A 20,112-nucleotide genomic window follows, 5' to 3' on the forward strand; every position below is an offset into this window, starting at 1 on the left:
TTCTCTCTAAGCATAACAACGTTCTTTCTATAATGCGCCAAATTGCTGTAGAACAGTGATGTTTTTTGCCAAGCAAGAAAATGCAGCTGTATGTATAGTTATTTCACGGTCCCAACGTAGTCTAACCAAAAAATGCATTCATTGTAATCTCAAACTGGCCCAGTGGGTAAGGCATCTGACTCGGCTGTGGGGGAAGCTTGGTTCAAACCTCACCGCCACCAACCAGGCGTCATGGATTTTATCATGACAGCGGGCAGTGAGACTGAACAAGCCTTATCTGACAGCTTAAACTTTATTGCAATCGAAACGTGACATGTTGTGAGCGGCAGTTAAACTATCACAGACCTAATTAAGATATACCGGCCTCGGTGGCCGCATTTCGATGGGGCCGAAATGCAGAAACACCCGTGCACTTCGATTTAGGCGCACGTTAAATAACCCTAGGTGGTCGAAATTTCCGGGGTGCTCCACGACGTCGTGCCTCATAATCAGATCGTGGTTTTAGCACGTAAAAGACCATAGTTTACTTTTTTTACCTAATGCAGAGCAGTCAGAGTACTCCTAAAGCGGCATTCCTTGAATGTGTAGCTACAGCTGAGTGCCGGAAGAGAGGAATATGTCGCGTTTTGTTCCCATAAGGATGTTCCCCACGCAGTATAGCGCAACCTGTCCATGGTGTGGAGCTAAACCAACATTATACCACATTACATGGGAGTGTACAAGAAACCAGGCATTCCACAAACAAAACACCAAGTGCGGAGCAATGGGAGAGCTGGCTCACCAGCCGGCGAGCTAGAGGCTCAAAGAGCTCTAATAGCGCACGCGTGCGAGGCGGCCCGGCTCAGTGGAGCCCTGGACTAGGGGCCCATCCATGGCTGAAGAGGACCCAAGCTTCAAGAATGAAGACTTCGGCCTCGACCCGCTAAAACCTTAACAGAGTCAATAAAGCTTTCCATTCCATTCCATTCCTATAAAATTGTTGTCAGAACAGACCTTGTGCCTACCACGTTCTGTATCGTCGTTTACTATGTGCTACTATCATGAACAGGTTTCAACTGACCCGATTCACTATCTTTGCACAGTTCTGACTTGCTTGCTTTGCAAGAACCAAACTAGCTAAGCGCCACATGTACCAAATGACCATCTCATCTAACAGCCAGGATCTGTCACATTGCAGATGTATCTAAGCTCGTGCCCGCCCCCCTCTTTATTTTTTCCTGTGTTCAAAATGAAAACTCGTCAATTTCGATCGGTGCAGCCGAGGCACAGGACGAGGACAGGGACAAGGAAGGCGGCAGCGTGCACTACAACTACCTTCTGGGCATGCCGTTGTGGAGTCTCACCATGGAGCGGAAGGACGACCTGCTCAAGAAGCGCGACGAGAAGCGCCAGGAGCTCGAAGCTCTGCGCCGCAAATCGCCCGAGAACCTCTGGGAGGATGACCTGGACGCCTTCTCGTCCAAGCTGGACGAGGTGGAGCAGAAAGAACGCGACGAGGAGAATTCGAGCGGTGCCAAAGCGATCAAAGGAGCCAAGGGTGGGCGCTCCAAGGTAATTTGCTTTTTTTTTTTTTAATGTGGTATATCTTTGAGAAAGCAAGAGAGCCGCATGTTACGTCTTTGGCTGCCAGTGCCTGAGTGGGGACTTGGGCACAAAAGAAGAAAAAAAAAAGAGAAGCGCGGAACGTTGCTACAAAAAGTGCTCGACTGCACGACAGCCGGGAAATTCTTGACACACAGAATATATATTGATGCCTCAACGCCTATTAGAGGAAGTGGATAAGAGAGACAGTTAAGTGTCTCAATGTGGTTGCGTCACACGCAAAGTTCCATAGTGAGTTGAACGTAGTTTTGACGTTGGCCCGTCATCAGGCCCAGTCCTCAAATTACATCGCCTCCTTGATCCTTCACATTCCCACATGCGATGAACTTTTAAGCTCCCTCCTTTGCGTATGTATGCATAGCGTTTCATTTGCAGGGGTTATTGCGGATTGTCGGACTTAGCGTTGCCGTCGCCGCTGCCATAAGGCCATGTCGTTTGTTCATGGCCCATTCTTGATATAGCGCATAACCATGCGTATACTACTACCACTTGTACTCGTCACTACAACCAGTGCTAAAGTATAACTGCCGATTGTTTCTGGTGTTGAGGACGAAGGTAAGTGAAATGTACCCGAAGGCGCTAGTCACCAAGTGTATTTAGATTAATCTATAGCACCGCGCTGAAAAATTAAAAGTTAACTGTCGGCCGCGTAAAGGCCGTAAAGTATTGTGTTAGCCTTGTACGCTAACGCTGAGTTGCAATGACTGTAAATAACCGCGCGGCACGCATAAAGCAACAGAAGCGAGAAATATTAAGTTGAGCCACATTAGTCCAGCAGCCAATCTTTCCGGGAAAGGAGGCTTGACAAGCTAGAAAACACGTGAGCACGCTGCTCTGAAGCTCCCGCCCCAGGTCGTTATGACGTCAGATTACAGCACCGTGTATTGGAGCGTAGTTAATTGCATATTAAGCTTACTACGTGCATTTTAGACAAACCAGGACTCGACCCAGCAAGTTTCGGATGCTTTCCCTGCACCAATCCAACCCATAACCTTGAAATTCGCGACGCCACACTTGTTGCAGTCATACTTTGCCGAGCTCAAGGAAGATAAATTATATCTCCATTTCCTCCGTAATAATCGGATTTTCCTGCCAAACGAATGAAAATAGGTTTGAATGAATGTCCTGCAAGTGTAAATCCGTGATCCTCAGAGTATAGGATGTATTCACATGACTAACAAACCAGGAGATGAAACAAGCTAATACAATTATAAGGAAAGCCTTCAAGGCAGCGCTTAGCCTCCCCGAAAATGCTTACAAATGCTATACTGCAACTAGGATACAGTGTTACTGGAGAGGGACACGAGATCTCATATTACGGTGGCACCGATACCAAAGAATATGCACCCAACGTACCATGCAGGTAGAAGACGAGCACGAGCTGCAACCTTGCGGGTTTTAGGAAAGGTTCTACCGCGTACTACACAGACGCTAGCAGAGCTAGTAGAGAGACTCACAGTCACTCAACAACGTGTCATAGCGACCACAGGCGTAACTCGGTCCACGTGTGCGGCCAAAGCGGCTGCAATAGCCGTGGCCATTGCAGACGCGGAACACAAACGAATCGGCAGTCATACTCTCCGACTCGCAGACAGCGTGTCGCCTGTTTCTCAAAGGGACGGTACCCATAATGGTACGTAGAATTCTGAGACAAACCACGACAGAACACCACGACATTATTTGGTGTCAGTTTCACGAGGGCTTGGAGGGTAACGTTGCGGCGGACCGTATAGCTCGAGGATTCAACAACCGAGCTGCGGCCGAGCCGAGCGCGAAACTTATTCCAAGCACTCGTGACATTCTACAACAGCGGGAGGAACGCATAGAGTACGGTAATCCACACAAGCCCCTTAACAGACAGCAGAGCAGGACTGGCGACGCATTCAAACAGCTTCTCCAACCTGCATCAACTCAGTAAAATAAACCCAACTAGATTTCTGGACGTCTGTCCATGGTGTTCTAACAAACCCGCACTACAACATCTCACATGAGAGTGCCTGGAACGGCCTTCACATATTACTAGCCCATACATAACTGCACATCCACTTACGTTAAATAGGCAGTGGGAGGCATGGCTTGCGGACGAGGAAAAGGAGAGCCAAGTGGCTCTCCTAGACCAAGCCCAGCGAGCCGCTCGCGCAGCGGAGTCCTGGACTAAGGGCCCAACCACGCTCGCCTACTTTTCTTTTTCAAAAAATAAACTTTCTTTCCTTCCTTCTCAGACAGTGCGATACAGTGACAGAGCTCAAAGGTAAAAATGACGCATTTTTCTTTTTACTGAATTCGGAAGGTGTTGCGGTGTCTTCAAATGCACACGTTGAATCGGCACCTAAGACAACTCTTGCCTATGCATTTATCTCGAAGGCTGCGGCGCCCAAGAAGACCGCAAACGAGACGAAGCCCTCGGCGTTCGCTGAGCGCGTTGTGCCTAAGGTCGAGTGGGAAGCGAAGACCAAGACCACCGGAGCGCGCCGCGGGCCCCGGAAGGCGGCCAACGACGCCAATGCCGAGGACCACGGCGACGACGATGACGGCAACGCTGGAGCTCTGGCCGGGCGCACCAGTCCCGACGCTCAGCCCGATGGTGCGGCTGCTTCCTCGTCCGCCAGGGCGCCCCAGCGGAAACGCGGTGGCGCCGCTAAGGCCAAACCTTCCGGGAGTAAGGCAGTGACCAAGAAGAGGAAGAACTCGACCTCGGACGACGACGACCACGGACCTGCCGCAGGCCCTTCGGTAAGCACGTGGCTGCGGGACTTAAATTGCGTTTCAAAGAAACTATAACCTTGCTTAACAGCGATATGCTTCTCAAACCTCAGCGTTCTTAGAACGCAAGACACGGTACGGGAAAGTTCCCTTTTTTTTTTTTTTTTTGACACCATTACATTTGAAGGACCTATCTTAGGCAGCGCTAAATGGCACAAAAAGAAATGGATGTGGGAGGTGGTACATTCTCAAGGTGGTCGAGCAAGGAGCGATGTTCGCATACGCGTAATACCGTGGCGCAGCAAAAATGTAGTGTCTCCCTGTATAAGATATTACGCGACGAACTGTTCACCCGGCTACAGAAGACGACAGAAGCATGTGGCAAGAGGGGGGGGGGGGTATACAGTCTGATGGAGGAAGAGAGAAAGAGGTTCTCTAATGGTTTCGATACGTATGGACCTGGGAGTGCGGGCCGGGCCAGGGGTGGGGAAAAGCATGTTTCTTCTGAGGTTTCTTTTCAGTGCCACCCACAAACGTTAGAGATGTTCGTAGGTCTTAAGGTGTGCAGCGACAAAGCTAAAAACGAAATCTGCGAGGATTGGGTGCACACATATTGCCATTTATTCTGGCGTGAGGTAATTCTTTTTTCTATAGTTTGACAAATGGCTTTGACACGCACAACGACCTATATATTATCAATTTAAGATGCATCAACGATCTCGCGCGGCACTACGTGGCCGCTTCAGGAAAATAGCCGCGGTTACGACTGACAAACGGGCTGGCCTCGCGGATCTTGCGGTATGCTCGTAAGGGTTATGTAGACATGAGTGATGTTCCAAAGTATATAGAGCTAGTACAGATATAGTGTAGTAAAGGCACTAAAGAACAGTATATAAAGAACATGTTGATGGGCATGCTGGTACATGGCGTTAAATTGTTCTAATGTGGACTGTCCCTTGATTATTTTTTACATTGCGCCGTTATAAAATGAATTCAAGTTAGAAGTTATAGCGCTTGTACGTATCCGTCATTTCGTCCGTTTTGGCCTCCATGCTGCAGGTCTAGGATAGTTATCTAAAACAACCAGTCCGCTATATCAAACCTTACTATTGTAGATGCCAACGCAAACAGTCTATTCTATTTTTCGAGCATCAACTGGATGAGTCCGACGGCACTAGAACTCGTGCTCTTTTATGGAGCGCCGCTGTGTGGCATGGTGTCTAGTTTTTTGAAGCATGAGTTTGTAGGCGGAAACATGATAATATGGTATATCGAAAGATTTACTGCTGGCGTTGTCCCTTTATCAACGGTGTTTGTTTGGATGTCTCTTATCAGGGGTGCGATCTTGTACGCGTTCCAAAATAGAACGGAGGCGGTTCGTTCCACCGAGCCAAATACGATTCGTCAATTTGAACCGTGCCGAACGCCATGACGTCAATTGTGACGTGATATCTGCTGTCAATCATTCCGTGTCGTCTGCTATCGGACGAACGGAACGGAACATGCCGCCTATTTCGTGATGTAAAGAACGAACCGCCTCCGTTCTATTTTGGAACGCGTACAAGATCGCACCCCAGGTCGACTGCACGTGCCTGTACAATGCAAAATTATGGAGGGAATAATGGTTGATAGCAGTCGGTGCTCGCGTGTGTCGATTCTTTGGGCATTTGCCTTGTCTTCTCGCACACTTTCGAAATTAAGTATTCAACGGTTATAAGTATTTATTTATTTATTTATACTGCGATCTTTTAAAAAATCTTAGCAAGGTGGGAACATACAAGTACAGTCATACAAACATACAATTCAAGCAGTCATGCCGACGCTTGAATTCAACATGTCGAAAGGACAGAATGCATGAAAAAGAGCAAATAAACTATATGTGCGGTTGAGTCATAAATGCAGGTGCGCCTGAAAATGGGATAAGGAATTTAGTGGAACGACTTCATCAGGAAGTTTATTTCAGTCAACTATTGTTCTTCTAACATAAGAGTATTTGAAACAGTTGTTATGCGGTGTTAACAGGGTTACTGCTAAAGCGTTCATGACGAGTAGCATAACCAGTTAAGGGTGTTGGGAAGTAGCCAACCTCTTTATCGTTGTTTCTGTTTTCAACTTTCGATAACCTCATATAACCGCGCCACATCTTCAGCACCAAGAGGAGCGGGAACGAGATCCCCCTAAGAAGCGCGCACCCCCGGCCAAGTCGTCGCAGCGGGACGCAGCCGCTGACGAAGGCGACGAGGACTTCGTCAAGGCACCCGCCAAGAAGCCCGCCGCGTCTTCTCGAGCGGCCAAGAAGGCCCCGGCCGCCAGGCAAGCCCCGAAAGCGGCGGACGACTCGGACGACTCGGACTCCGACGCTCAACCGGTTCGGAAGAAGGCGGCAGCCAAGAAGAAGCGGGTCGTGCTGTCCTCCTCTTCCTCCGACGATGACGACGCACCTTACGTGACCTCGCCGGCGCCATCAGGCGCATCCACCAGTGGCCGTGCCAGAGCGCCGCAGGTCAAGTACAACTTCGGAAGTGACAGCGACGAGTTCTGAAGCGTGTTGCCGCTACGCAACCATGTCACATAGTGCGTTCTGTCATGACCGCTGATGTATTTATGATTTATAGGCCTCGCTGTGTGTGCGAAATCTTTCACCTCTGTTGAATCTCATCGGCGGTAGTTACTCGGTGGACATATTGTGCTGCCGCCATCAATGTGACCGCAACGATGGTGCAAAGTGTCCTTCTGCACATGTATTCGCAGTTGGTTTTTGTGTCAGTGTGCATGTTTCTCACGTTTTTATAGTATAACGACCTATTGTGCGATCTATTTGTACTGGCCTCGTCTGGCAGCTTTTTTTAATTTTCGGGACCTTCGTTAGCCGCTTTTTTAAGTGTGCATGTCACGTTTCTATTTTAATTCGTTATGTTTGTTTCTTGTAGTGGGGAGGTAGGTAGAGGGAAAAAAGAAATGTTCCCATCGGGCAGAACGTAAATTTCCTTAGGCAGTGTTTCCCGCAAGAAACTTTGCAGCCGCCTGCGGCAATAGTCGCCGTTCAAGATTGTGCTCTTTCGTTTGCTCTTCTCCGGACAAGCTGTTCAAGCCACATGTGGCACCGTGTCGCTGCCGAGCAGATGAAGGGTACTTCGAGGCGTTATGGCCGTCATTTTGCCTTCGTGTCAATATTAAAGCAGTTTTACCAGAAAGTACGCACATTGCGTTACCGAACACTGTAAGCAGGCGTTTTTCGCTTGTTCATCAGCTCTCTTCCCCCTCCTTGTTTTTTAACTTTGACAGTGCAGGGTGGCGATCATCCAGTGTTAATATTTGTAACGAAATAAAGGGTCGATCCCATTTTTCCTTTTTCCTAGATTTTATTTACATTTGCTGCTTTTAAAACGCCTATATTTAGGGTACAGGAGTATCATTGCAATCTGATTTTTTTTTGGCGCACGAATTTTCTGCACATTACTCGTCAAGACCAAGTGATATGACCGCAATTCCGCCAAGTAGCGGAGGAAGGAGGTGCGGGGGGGGGGGGGGGGGGGGGGGGGGGTGTCATGGGCTACCCGAGGCTGTTCCTCTGGATCTGCCACTGGTAGCCAAATAATCGTTTGGTTGTCAGTTTGGTTGGTAATCAGTTTGGTTGTCGCAAGAGCATGCTATTACAGGGACGCTGTTAACCATTGTGGTCGGCATTTTTCGTGTCCGTTTGGGACCAAAAATTAAGAATGGCTCGTACCGCCTAAGCAAGTAAAAAATGCAGAGGCTACAAGCACTCGGCAATTTGAAGCGAACAGTGCCCACATTACTGTAATAACGCATGCAACGTACATAACAGCGTGAGTTTCAATAAACAAGCTCAAAACAAGCATGTATCCTCATCAACAGTGGTTCATAACCCCGTAAGCAAACAAGAAAATGCAATGGATCATGCTCCCGTAATGCGGAAGCTACAAGCGCCCAGCAAAGTTAGGCGAAAAGTGAATCCATTCATTGAATTCACCCGTACAACACAGAACAGCATAAGTTTCAATAAAGAACAAGCATCTGAACAATCAATAGAGCATTGCATACCCCTTTCAGCAGTTGTAGTGGTAGTTTCGCAACAGCCTCGCTGTACACCCACTTTCACAATGCCGCGATGAAGGGTCAGTCTTTTGTGCCATTAAAATCTAAGGCAGGCAAAAAGTGGTCTGCCTGAAATCTCTTTGCTTCCTTGAACGCTTCGTGACCTATTGTTTCGGCGCCATGTTTCCTTCTGATGGCCGTCTTACGCGGTCTGTGCTCATTTTATTCTTTCCGTATTAAGCTTTCTCGTAGCTAATGGCATGTAAGCGTTAGTTCATCCTAGGCCTTGAATTGTCACAGAAGAAATGGAATGTCCTAGATTTCACGGAGGGCGAGTGGCTCATTTCATGAAACTTTACTCGCACCATATACCCCCATCCCCATCTTGTTCCCTTAACTCTACGAGAGTGCTTAATTATATTGCAGAAGTAATTTTTTTAGAAATTGCATCCTTCCGTCCTGACCGTCAGGTGCTACCTCACAGGCGAGTACAATCTTATGCACAGAAGTATGTCTGAGCCCTCGCACTTCTTGCATAGATGAGAAATGTACAGCGAGGGACTCGAGCTTTCCAAGTTGATTTCACCTGTATGCATGTAGCCATTGCAATTAAGGTCCTGTGCTTAGTTTTGTTATCTTAGAACTGATGCGCTGAAACATATATACTTTACGCGTATGCCTATGTACAGAGTCTATTTTAACTCACTGTTTTAAACTTCCAATTCTGCAAAATCGAGACATAGTGGCGTTATGTGGCCTTAGATACCCTTATTGCGCGAATATGTAATAAAGGTAAGCTTCCCTGAGTTGGCCTCCAATAGTATTCGAAGGGCATAGCCAAACTCGTCGATGACCTGAATTCTAGTGCTCCTGGGCCAAACATTTCAGCTGAGATAATGAAAGGCATCAAATTACCCGCAGGAGGACTGACTGTCGGGCTATAGTTGGTGTTTATGGCCCTGGATAGCTTAGCGCAAATTAGTGGACGGCGCGCATGCACACTAAATATGTTTGTGGGCGGCCTGTGAATTAATAAACAGTTGATTGTACACTCTTAGACAATAGGTATATATATATATATATATATATATATATATATATATATATATATATATATATATATATATATATGGGATTATTGTTGTGTGGTAGATATATATACCCGTATCTGCCACACAACAATAATCGTCACTGCCTTGCTTGCGTTTCCTTTCTTGAAAACTCCGTGCCCGCTACTTTCTTGTCGGGAATGCTATGTCATGCTGATAACGCGCATGCCGTTATTTACTGAGGAGTACCGGGCTCGCAGCGTTAAAGAAAGGAAATGCGGACAAAACAGTTGTTTATTGTGTGGCAAGATACAACTCAAAGGGTGCAATTTTGTTTTGGAGTGTGGCGTCCGTCTGTGTGTGCGCGTGCGTTTTGTGCTTTCGTTACTTATGTTCTCAGTATATTCCAGGCAGGTCCCTTCCTGACGAGCGAACCGAGTATAAGGTTGACCTTTTCTGGTGATCTTACAGAACCCAACTATCGGTCAGTCCGATTAACGTGTATCGTCTTTACGCTTATGGAACTTCAAAGTTACTACACGATGTCGTAAACGTATGAGCGGTTTTAACGCCAGGGGTGAAGGAAGACTTGACAGGACCGGCTGTAACTTTATCAAATAGCGGCAGTATTTCTTTCTTCTTTTTCTTTCGAGATCAGCATGTAAATCGGTCAGCTCACTGATCTTGGACAAAACTTTAAGATCTTACAACTACAATTAGGGACGGTATACAAAGCTAGGCGGTGTGACGGAACTGCGAAATTTGCAGGCGTGAAGATTGGGTCAGCTGGCGCGAGACAGGTGCAATGGGAGATCGCTGGGAGTGCCCCTTTTTTCCGCACTGAACATAAGTGCGTTCGCAACTGCTGATGCTGCTGCCACAACCACCACTGCCAACGGCGATAACTATGTTGCCACCTAAACCTACACTCTCTTTTCAAATCTGGCGCAGAATACCTATACTGTCCTCAAGCCTTCGAAAGCGTACCCCACCAGAGACTGGCAATTAAATTTTCGAGCCTACGCATTGACCCACTTATCTCATCGTGGATTACCTTGTCCCTCGCAGACTGCGCTCAATGCGCAGTAATCGACCGCGTCAATTATGCATTTGCTAACGCATTCTCGCCCGTGCCGCCATGGTCCGTGCTCGGCCAACACCACCTAGATAGCACAAGGCCTGTCCACTACGCTCCATTACGTCATGCTACTTGGCCCGAAATTTCCATTGCCAAGGCTGGCGTGACGAAAGCGGCCACGTCAAAGTCATTGTTGCTTACTCGGGAGCATCCCCATTAGATTCTATGGCAGTCGGGCCAGGTAGCATGACGTCATGTATAGGAGTGAACAGGCCTTGTGCTATCTAGGTGGTGTTGGCTCGGCCCACTCTTATTCTTAATCTTCGTAAATGCTACTGCGCCCGGTATCACATCAATCTGCTTTGTTTCGCGGATAACGGCGTCCTTTACCGTCGCAGATCCTGCCATAACGGCCAACGTCGCAGATCCTCCCATAACGGCCAATTATCGCCCCAGAACGGTGCAACTAGTAACAGCTATAGAACACTGGCATGATTAGTGACATATTCAACTCAGTGCTCGTGCAGGTATCGCGAAAGCGCACTAACACCACCCACTACTGGGCTTTACACTCGATCAACCTCGAGATCGGTTAATCTAAGAGTCGGGCATGGCTTCGCACGCCGTATACAACAAAGTGGGGTGACTTGTGGCTCGCCCTTCAGGATTAAAACCATGCGAGTAATTTTTCCGGGCACGCGGCCTGTGAGCCACCGTTATCCGTCGCCTTTCTTTTTTTTTCTCCGCAGCCAACGTGTTGACAAGAGGCACGCGATACAAACTTTCTCCAATAGAGTTACTGTTTGTACACAGTGCTAAATATTTTTTTCCTAAACCTTGACCAGGCGGGCGCGAAAGCAGTGGAAATGAGTTGAATGTGGCGCGGTAGTGATCCAAAGGATTTGGTAGCAGCATCAGCCCACGGAAAGTCTCTGCGCAGAATTTGGTTGAACGCGAACGCACGCTTAAAATCGTTTTCACAGTGAAAAGATTGAAGCCCGTCATCCGTAGTCACGTATCCGGGCAACGTAAGAGCGCCCGCAACTCGCGATGTTATTTTAGTTAGTGCGGAGAGGCTCTGGCGCTACTGACGAGATTGCGCTTCGCTTTCAAAGTTGCATAAGGGCGGGGAAACGGTGTGGGCAGGGAAAAACATCTTCGACAGCAAATTGTACTGGCGCCTTGACGTGCTGTTATCAAAATGATAAGGCGTACCAGCTTGCCCAACTGAAAGTAAGCTGTATACTCGAGGACAACTTTCTGTGACGACGAAATGGATGCTACAGGGGCGGAGCTTCTGCATACATGTGTGTGTAGCTGTGACAAATATTCCGACAGCTTCTGATGTTGCTTTCAGATACTGAATCAGCGTATACCTTCAACGCGCGACGGCTTCACGTTTACCGAAAACGCAGAAATAGGCAGAAATATACGTCAAATTTACGCTCAGTGTTATATTATATAGTGTTATATGCGGATGATAAATTAATGTGTGACTTTCTTTCAGGAGCTCTCTAACTTGTGAGTGCTTTGCCTCTAGATTTTTCTTCGCTGCCACAGAAAGTTCCCCGCGAGTGTATGACACTATGCTGGTTCCAACGCACTTCACTGTCGTCCAACGCTCGGGAACGCTGGAAGACTCGATATGACAGCTAGTTATTTTAGCACAACGTAAGGTCTGCAGTCTCAGCAGCTGAAAGAAAGAAAACGACCCGGTGGTGCCTCCTGCGACCGTTTTGCGGAATCGATTCAGGAGCCAATGCTCCCTCCTCGCGATTAGATAAAAGCTGGTCGACTCGAGCGGTGGGACGCCGATAACATTGTATAAGCGTATACGTTTTATCGAATCTCGGCGTAGAATATGTTGCCATGTCGAGTATTTGTCGTCGCTGTATAGTCGTGCGGGGCTCGGGCGGCGAGTGAGTCAGGCCGAGGAAGGATATTTTACCTCCCACCCACCACCGTTACAAGACGGGGCAAACAGAAATGGCCGGGCCGAATTCAGCGGGATCTTGGGGCGTCTTTCTTGCTTGTGTAGCGACACTCATCGGCCTAGCGGCGGGCGACGGAGCTTGCGAAATAAGCGGAGGATACGACTACAAGAGGCTGTTTACGTGAGTATCAAGCATCTTTCGCTTCGTGCCCTTGCAGCTGAGCAGGAAAGCCCGGGAAATAGTTGCAAAGCCCACTGCAGCGGAGCTGTAGCGCTTTGCAGAGCGCGAAGATCCGTAAAATAGGGTGGCGGCGTAACAAATATTGTATTCATCTTATCGTCGCCGATACTAAAATCACTAGAGGGAATTCGCAGCTGCGACCAATCAGCCGCCATGGAAATGATTAGTAGTGCATGGATTTATCTATACTCTTCGTACTTGTGGCTTCAGGCCTTTCTCTCTTCAGGCCTTTCAGCCCCTTCTTTGTGAGCCATTCCTTACGCTTTATCTTGCTAAATCTCCGAACAGTTTTCTAAACGCGGTAAGGCAAAATGATTCTGTGCACCTGCGTAATAATTGCGAATCGCTGGACTTCACATGCGACATTTCGTTGTATAAGATCAACTTGAAGAAGACGCAAGTCGATGGAGGCCAGAAGAACAAAGTTTTGGCAAATCCATGTAGTACTCCACATTTGCTGGTTGAACCACCACACTTGCAGGTTCTTTAGGTATTATAGTGCCAAATTTCTTTGGTAATCTTTTGTAGGAAGCTGGTTTTTGATCCGTCATTCTTTCTGTGATGCACGACCTCGCCCAGTGGTTTCTGCTGTCGCCAATGCTTATGTATGATGCGACGAATACTTCAGAACAAACTGAGGCAGGCAGACTGAAACCAATTTATAGGAATGCACCAGATTTTATTACGCACGACCCCAATGTTTTGCTCTTGTAAGTCATCGAATTTACTACCGGCAATAGGGATGAAAAGATCGTGCTCGGCTTCGAAAGTGGCGCCGGCGTTCGTTATAACCGGACTTATAGTTAATGAAAGCTGTGCAGCACGAGGTCAATAGCAGCAGTCAACGAGCCCCTTCGTTGTGACTCTGCTTCGTGGCGTCTTACACATATGTAATGGTTGGTTCAGCTGGTCTGAATTCGGGAACGTAGGTCACCTATATCCCTGATAATAAACCTGCTGGTCTGATATGATCGTGGAAAGACGTGTTGTACTTATCCAAAGAACCCACATGGCCCAAAAGATTTTTTATTATCCCGTGCGAACATACAGGGATCGTAGAGACAAAAAAAAAGTATTTTCATGAGAAGAAAGGTCGTCTGCCTGCTAGCAAGCTATTCTGCATTAGTTGAAGAAGGAAAAAAAAAACATGAACAAGATGAATGACAATATAACGACAGAAGTAAGAGACAAAACAGATAGCGAGCAAGTGTAGTCGTAGCCTTGAATCTGCAGCCCGTACTTTTAAAAACAAAGCAATATCTTCCCGTATGTCACATGGGATGACCGCAAATTGGAGTTATGCAGCATAAGGACTTTTCGATAGGGGTGGGCATGGATGCGTTCAACAAATGCCGCATTGATAGGCTTAGAATGCTGACGAAATATGTAAGGTTATCTTTGGCTGACTGCTAAACATAGGGTCTCGTCGCTGTGCGCCGCCTCTCGCAGTTCACGATGACGTTTACCCTCAAAGCCCAAGAACTGAAAGGGGGTAAACGTGGCACGCGACTCGTGCGAAATGGGTTTCGCCCGAGCGAAGCTTTCGTAACGAACATTTCGTGGTGACGGCTCTCGATCAGCTCTCGGACGAATCCTCGGGATGCAACAGAACTACTGCGCAAAGCGCTCCTGCGTGCGTACTAGGAAAGATACTCAAGCGGCGCTGCCTAAGGAAAGTGTGTCGAGTTGAAGTACCAAAGTCTGCGTGCGATGCTCTGGCGCCTTATCTTTAACAACACGTGGAAGCACAACCACCGCCCGAAACACACAGAGAGGCAGACCAGCACTTGTCTCCCGAGAGGGGCACTATATATACCCACATTCGCTTGAGAAGGAAGAAAGGGAGAGGAGGAAAGCGGAGCACAAACACATACCCATCACCCACAGACTCAGGAGCACCACTGTACACAGACGAAAGTCGAATTCGGGAGTTGAAAAGCATTCTGCGAAGATGGTGATGGCAATGAAACACTTTATCCCTCATTAATGGGAATTAGGGGCAAGGGGATAGAGGGTGGGGCGAGGAACTACTTGGAGTAGGCCCCCTCCATCCTCTCAGCCCACTCCAGGATGGCCTCCTGAATGTAGGGCTTCGAGCTACGCAAGGCAGCCTCCCACTACTGCTCCTTATTAAATATTAATTGCTTGGGGAAAGGGGGAAGGGGGTGCTTAGAGCAACCCCACATGATGTGGTTTAAGTCAGCTTTGGGAGGGACGCAGAACTTGCAAGAGGGAGAAAGGTAAATGGAGGGATGAATGCGGTGGAGGAGCTAAGGGGAGGGAAAGGTGCGAGTCTGCAGCTGTCGCCACGGGACTTCACACCTGCGCGTTGATTTGGTCATGAGTGGCGGAAAGGTTAGACGGTTTAATCGGTAGTGTGTGCAGATGTCGTGGTAGGTAATAAGCCCATCCTGCGCTGTAAACGGCGCCTCCTCCGTAACGAGGTGCGACACATGTGATGCCTGAACCCGGACTGTAAATCCTCGAGCACTGGCCCGAGCCGCCTCGTTTCCGTCAAGGCCCGCATGCGCGGGAATCCAGATTAATGCTACAGTTTGATGGAAAGGATGGGCCAAGAGAAGGGAAGGAGCTGGCTTAGAGACCCTGCCCGCTCCGAAGTTATGTATGACCGTTTTGGAGTCGCTAACGATAAGTGATGAATTTGGGATTGTGAGGGCCAGGGCTACGGCCGCCTCCTCCGCCTCCTTCGAGGAAGAGGCAGGAATGGAGACGGCCGCTGCGTCCTGGCCGTGAAAGTTATGACATGACATTGCATAATGATTTCTGTTCCCATATTCAGCGGCATCAATATAGAGCACGTCTTTTGAGGTGGAGAACTGTTTTTGGAGAGCCTTTGCTCGCTGCCTCCTGCGCTCTTTGTGGTGCACAGGGTGCATGTTTTTAGGAAGTTGGGGGATGCAGACGTTCTCGTGTATGCGATGTAGAAAGGTGTATTTTGTCTTGATGGGTGCCGGAGTGATAGAAAGAGTCTGTAGAATGTGTCGACTGTTCGATGTTAGAAAGTCTGCTATACTGGGATGTGAGATCGGCTTCTGTGAGTTCAGTTAGTGTGTTGAAGGTGCCAGTAAGCATGAGCCTTTCAGTGGAGGTCCGTATGGGGACCCCTAGAGCGAATTTATATATCTTGCGTAAAAGAGTGTCGACCTTATCTGTGAAGAGCTTTGTTTCGGCTCGTGTGCCTACTTGGAACTCGACCTTGTGAGAGTATACACATAGGAAGTGGGGGAGCGAAGACCGTAAAAGAGCCAAGGTGTTGAACTTAGAAGCACAGAGCGGCGAGCGCTCAAATGGCGGGAATAGTGAAGGTACATTCGGAAGGGTTTCACTCAAGTATCCACAAGCTGGGTGCCAAGTAATCGGCGCAAGTATACACTTGTCGGTGCAGACGAAGCGCCATATGACGTGTTCCGCACAGCTTTAGATTCCTTTGAATTGACCGCGGAGCATCCGTCAGACCATAAGTTACATTTCTTAGACTTGGAGCTCTCCTTCTCAAGCAACCATGTACGTCGAGGTTATGCTCCTCGATCTCATAAGAGCCTTCTTCCCTTTTCCTTCGCGCACTCGAAGATAGTTAAGCATGATGTTGCAAGATCTTGCATGAAGGCGGTCCTCATCAGGTCTTGCGACCACCAAGTAGATGCAAGCTTCGAATTGCAAGTAGCCAGGCTGAAGCTCGCAGGTTTCTCATTACCGCTTTTAACTAGCATCGCGGAATACCTCGCAACAAGCCTTAAAAGAAAGCATTCGGCAGCTGCTCAATCTGAGAATCATTCACGGAAAATGGTTGCGGTTACCCCTTTGTGCACCACGTTGCGCATAATCTCAAAAAGATTGTCAGCAGGGCAGGCGTTAGGTTGCTGCTCATTACCAGAAATAAGTTAGGTAGCCTGTGCCACCAAGTCAGTCAGGTGACCGAGAACAAAAAAAGTTGTAAAACGCAGGCCACCTAGGCAGAGGTTTGTTGTTGACTGTTTTGACTGTGTGCTTTATAAGATTCCTCTTTCATGCAAGCGTTTCTATATCGGTCAAACGGGGCGGTGCATCAATGACCGTATGCGCGAACACTAAAACAAGGTTCAAGAACAAGCTAGAGGTAGTGAATTATCACTGCGTTGCAATGAATGCAGCTGCAAGCCGTCTTTTAAAGATGTCACCTATTTGTGAAAATACCGTCTTATTTCCGAAGATTTTTACATTCATAATAGCGGCGAAGCATGTGTAAGCCTCCCCTCCATTTCTCTCCTTCCAAAGGAGATTGCCTTCCTATCTCATTGACTGCAATTTATTGTCCGTGCGCATGCTGAATTTCTGTTGCTTTTGTGCTTTGAGATAGTGGTAGAGTATACGTATACTGACTGAAATAATAAAGACACTTGGTAGTTAGCGCTGTGGTCTGTGTTCCTCTCTTCGTCCTGTTGTTATAGCGCCGTTTGCTGCTCGTAATCATGAACCAACCAGCCCAAATGAGTACTCTTCTGATTGTAGGTCTTGCGAGTTTGGTGAACGGAACGTGAAAATAAATTAGAACATATAGAAAGTTATTCTCTCAGTGCATGTTTCTTTTGAACGAACTTTTGACACGTCAAATGGCGGTACCGAAGTCGGTGCCGCGTTCGGAATCACCCCATGTCATAACGAAACAGGTTGAAACGTTTTTTTCTACCGAGTAACACGATATTGGTTGTTACGTCATTGCAATCGCCCTCAACACGTCGTCATCGCCGTCTTGTTGCTGTCGTCTCACACGTACGTCGCGTCACGCACACGCAATTGCTGGTCTTAAGACCAATGCCTCGGTGCACGCGGTATCACTTTGCAGAAGCCCGAACGATGATGGATAGCTATAGATACCTGCACAATGGTTGGCATAATTTCGATTCCCACAGTGCATGGGATCTGAAACTTTTTTTAATATTATATGAGTATTTCAGTAAAGCAAAGCGACATCGAAGTGCAAAGCACTGCCGCATCCATACATTTTTTTTTAGTGACGCTTTGAAATCCGCCTATAGCCGGAACAAAGATACGAACATCTTGGCTGTTATTTCTGCAATACTCTTTCAGCAGCAACTGCCGACTTCGCGATGTAAGCATACACATATAGCGACCGGCACTCTCATTGGACTATTGCGCATTGGACAAGCGGCATACGGAGAAGCACACTTGTCCCCTTGAGAAAAGCCGACGTTCGTAGCGAGTGGCGTAGACATCGTGCGCGCTTGTGGAGGTATACCTTCAATAACATTAGGGAAATGAACACATTACAAAATGCTATATTACGGTATATTCTCGTCCAACAGCGAGCTGCTCTGGCCGGAGGACAGGCGTCAAGGTAGTTTCTGCGCATTTGAAAGTCACTGTGTATGAAGGTACTAGGCACGTGATGTCGGAAGGCGGTAAAAGAGTGTTTGCATGTTTTGACAGAGCTGAGAATAGGTAAAGACGCGGCATTTTGCGGAAGCTACTGTTCGCGCGCGGTAACTGCAAGCCGGGCTATGTTAGAACAACACGCGAACATAATTTTTTTTTAAACGTTCGGTGCTTCCGCAAACCAAACCGAAGAAATATTCTGATGGTGCAGATTGGAAGTAGGTACAGCTATTTGAATCCGTGTCCCGCTAATTATTATGAGTAAGCAGCCGCTATCCTTCAGACAGCACACTGTAAAACAGAAGAGGTACGCTCAAGCTCAATGGAAAACACACACACACACACACAAAAGAAACAGACGAATTTTTTTGCAGAGTGCAGAAAGTTTTAATATTCAAGATGAAATACCGCATCAATGCAGCGATCGCAAATACAAGCGCGCTATCAGCGCTGCTGACCGCCACGGTCAGCAGTTCATCTAGGCGCGCACCAATCTAATCCTGCCGTAATGCCGCCCACTTATCCTAACCCACCGCAATGGCTCATTGGTTATGTTGTTCAGCTGCTGACTGCGAGGTCGCGGATCCCAGCCGCGGCGGCCGCATTTAGAGGTGGGCGGAACGCAAAGCGTTTCGTGTACCGCACTTTGGACGCACAATACAAAACGCCAATTGCGCTCGTAGTTAATCCGGAGCCTGTCCACTTCTGCGTCCTTCAAAAGCTCAGTGTTGCCCGTTTTTAGACGTTAAACTCAAGAAATCAGTCGCAATCGCTAGAAACAATGCGGCGCCCCCTGCTGCAAGCCCACTCGAGCATATTCCGGTGTGCTCCTCCAGTTGTGTCTGAGAGGAAGCCGTCGCGGCTTTTGAGACCGAATCGAATACGAATCGAATAGTGTCGAAGCGAATCGAATCGAATGGAATATATTTCGAATAGTGTTCGAATAATGAACAGCCGGTTTCGCCATAAATGTAAAGCTATTTTCACGTCCTAGCATATACTCACAGCGTTAACAAGCTTCTGCCATTACACTCCGCAGTATGAAGAGTTGTTTATATATTAAAAGCACGTTGTTCAACATGCGGGCAGAACCCATCTACGATGACTATGCCATAGTACGCGAACAGCCGAAACGCATCACATATGACGCGTGCCGGGCTCCTCTATCCTTTATCCAGCTTCCCTCTGGTTTATTGAGCCCATTGAAGAGCGGTACAAATGCAGTGGCATGCCCATTGCAAAGCTCTTCCCTCAAAACTAAAGTAGAAAGTAAAAGAAAAGTAAAGGTATGCCTGTACCGCCAGTAAAGTATATACCGGGCATTAAAGCCAATTATAAAATAAGTTAACAGGGATGTTCAATCGAAATCGTAATAAAATTGGGAGAAATGAGTCAATTAAATAGAAAAAAAAGAACAACAAATTCGGAGGCTAAACCAATGTAGGGTATCAGCTTTTGATGACAAGATTGCAAAAATAAAGGCCGAATAATAAAAGGTGATAAAGTTGCCAAGTATCAGGCTCCGATAGTACTTGTAAGCGATTTAAGATGTAATAAGCGGCAGTGAATCCGCTGGCAGCCCGATGCTGCGCATTTATTGCTCTAAACTAAGTACGATGTGCAGTCGGTTCCGATGGAAGGGACGCTAGATCCGATCCAAGGCAGGGTGACCGCCTGGAGTCTAAAATGTAAGGCGTTCCGCGGTCATGATTCTGCGTGCTGAATACAAAGCCTGCTCGTTGACGCATAGCAAAACCGTAAAACATGAAGGTTGAGTGGATTAAAAAGTTAAATTAATACGTAGAGTGCAGGGAAGGAGGAAGAAAAGTGAAAAATGCAATGAAAGAGAAAATGAGACTGTGAGAATAAGGCACGCAGTTAAGGTCATTTGGCACGGCCGGGGCAGTCACCACCATGGTTGGCTTATGCTGTGCAAATGTTCAGTAACAGGCATGCAAAAAAAAAAGAAAGCATTCAGAGAAATGGTGAAACATGGCAATGTGAGTTAACCAGCGCTGTATTTCGTGTACACTTGTGACCCAATTATCTTCTC

The 20,112-nt window shown here is 47.6% G+C and overlaps 2 protein-coding genes across 2 annotated transcripts in view; both read left to right on the forward strand.

The window, feature by feature from the left end:
- LOC126543941 (DNA topoisomerase 2-alpha-like) overlaps positions 1-7,665 on the forward strand; it is a 29,722-nt gene extending 22,057 nt beyond the window's left edge. Inside the window, exons 10-12 of the mRNA XM_050191109.3 lie at positions 1,259-1,551; positions 3,967-4,335; positions 6,455-7,665. Coding sequence (XP_050047066.2) covers positions 1,259-1,551; positions 3,967-4,335; positions 6,455-6,847 — 1,055 coding nt within the window. The 3' untranslated portion in view covers positions 6,848-7,665. The remainder of the gene's footprint in view (positions 1-1,258; positions 1,552-3,966; positions 4,336-6,454) is intronic.
- Positions 7,666-12,355: 4,690 nt separating this feature from the next.
- The window catches only part of LOC126543924 (uncharacterized), a 64,907-nt gene continuing 57,150 nt past the window's right edge, over positions 12,356-20,112 (forward strand). The window contains exon 1 of the mRNA XM_050191076.3: positions 12,356-12,605. Coding sequence (XP_050047033.1) covers positions 12,478-12,605 — 128 coding nt within the window. The 5' untranslated portion in view covers positions 12,356-12,477. The remainder of the gene's footprint in view (positions 12,606-20,112) is intronic.

This window comes from Dermacentor andersoni, chromosome 3 (genome assembly GCF_023375885.2).
Source record: "Dermacentor andersoni chromosome 3, qqDerAnde1_hic_scaffold, whole genome shotgun sequence".
In the NCBI taxonomy this organism is placed as follows: Eukaryota; Metazoa; Arthropoda; class Arachnida; order Ixodida; family Ixodidae; genus Dermacentor; species Dermacentor andersoni.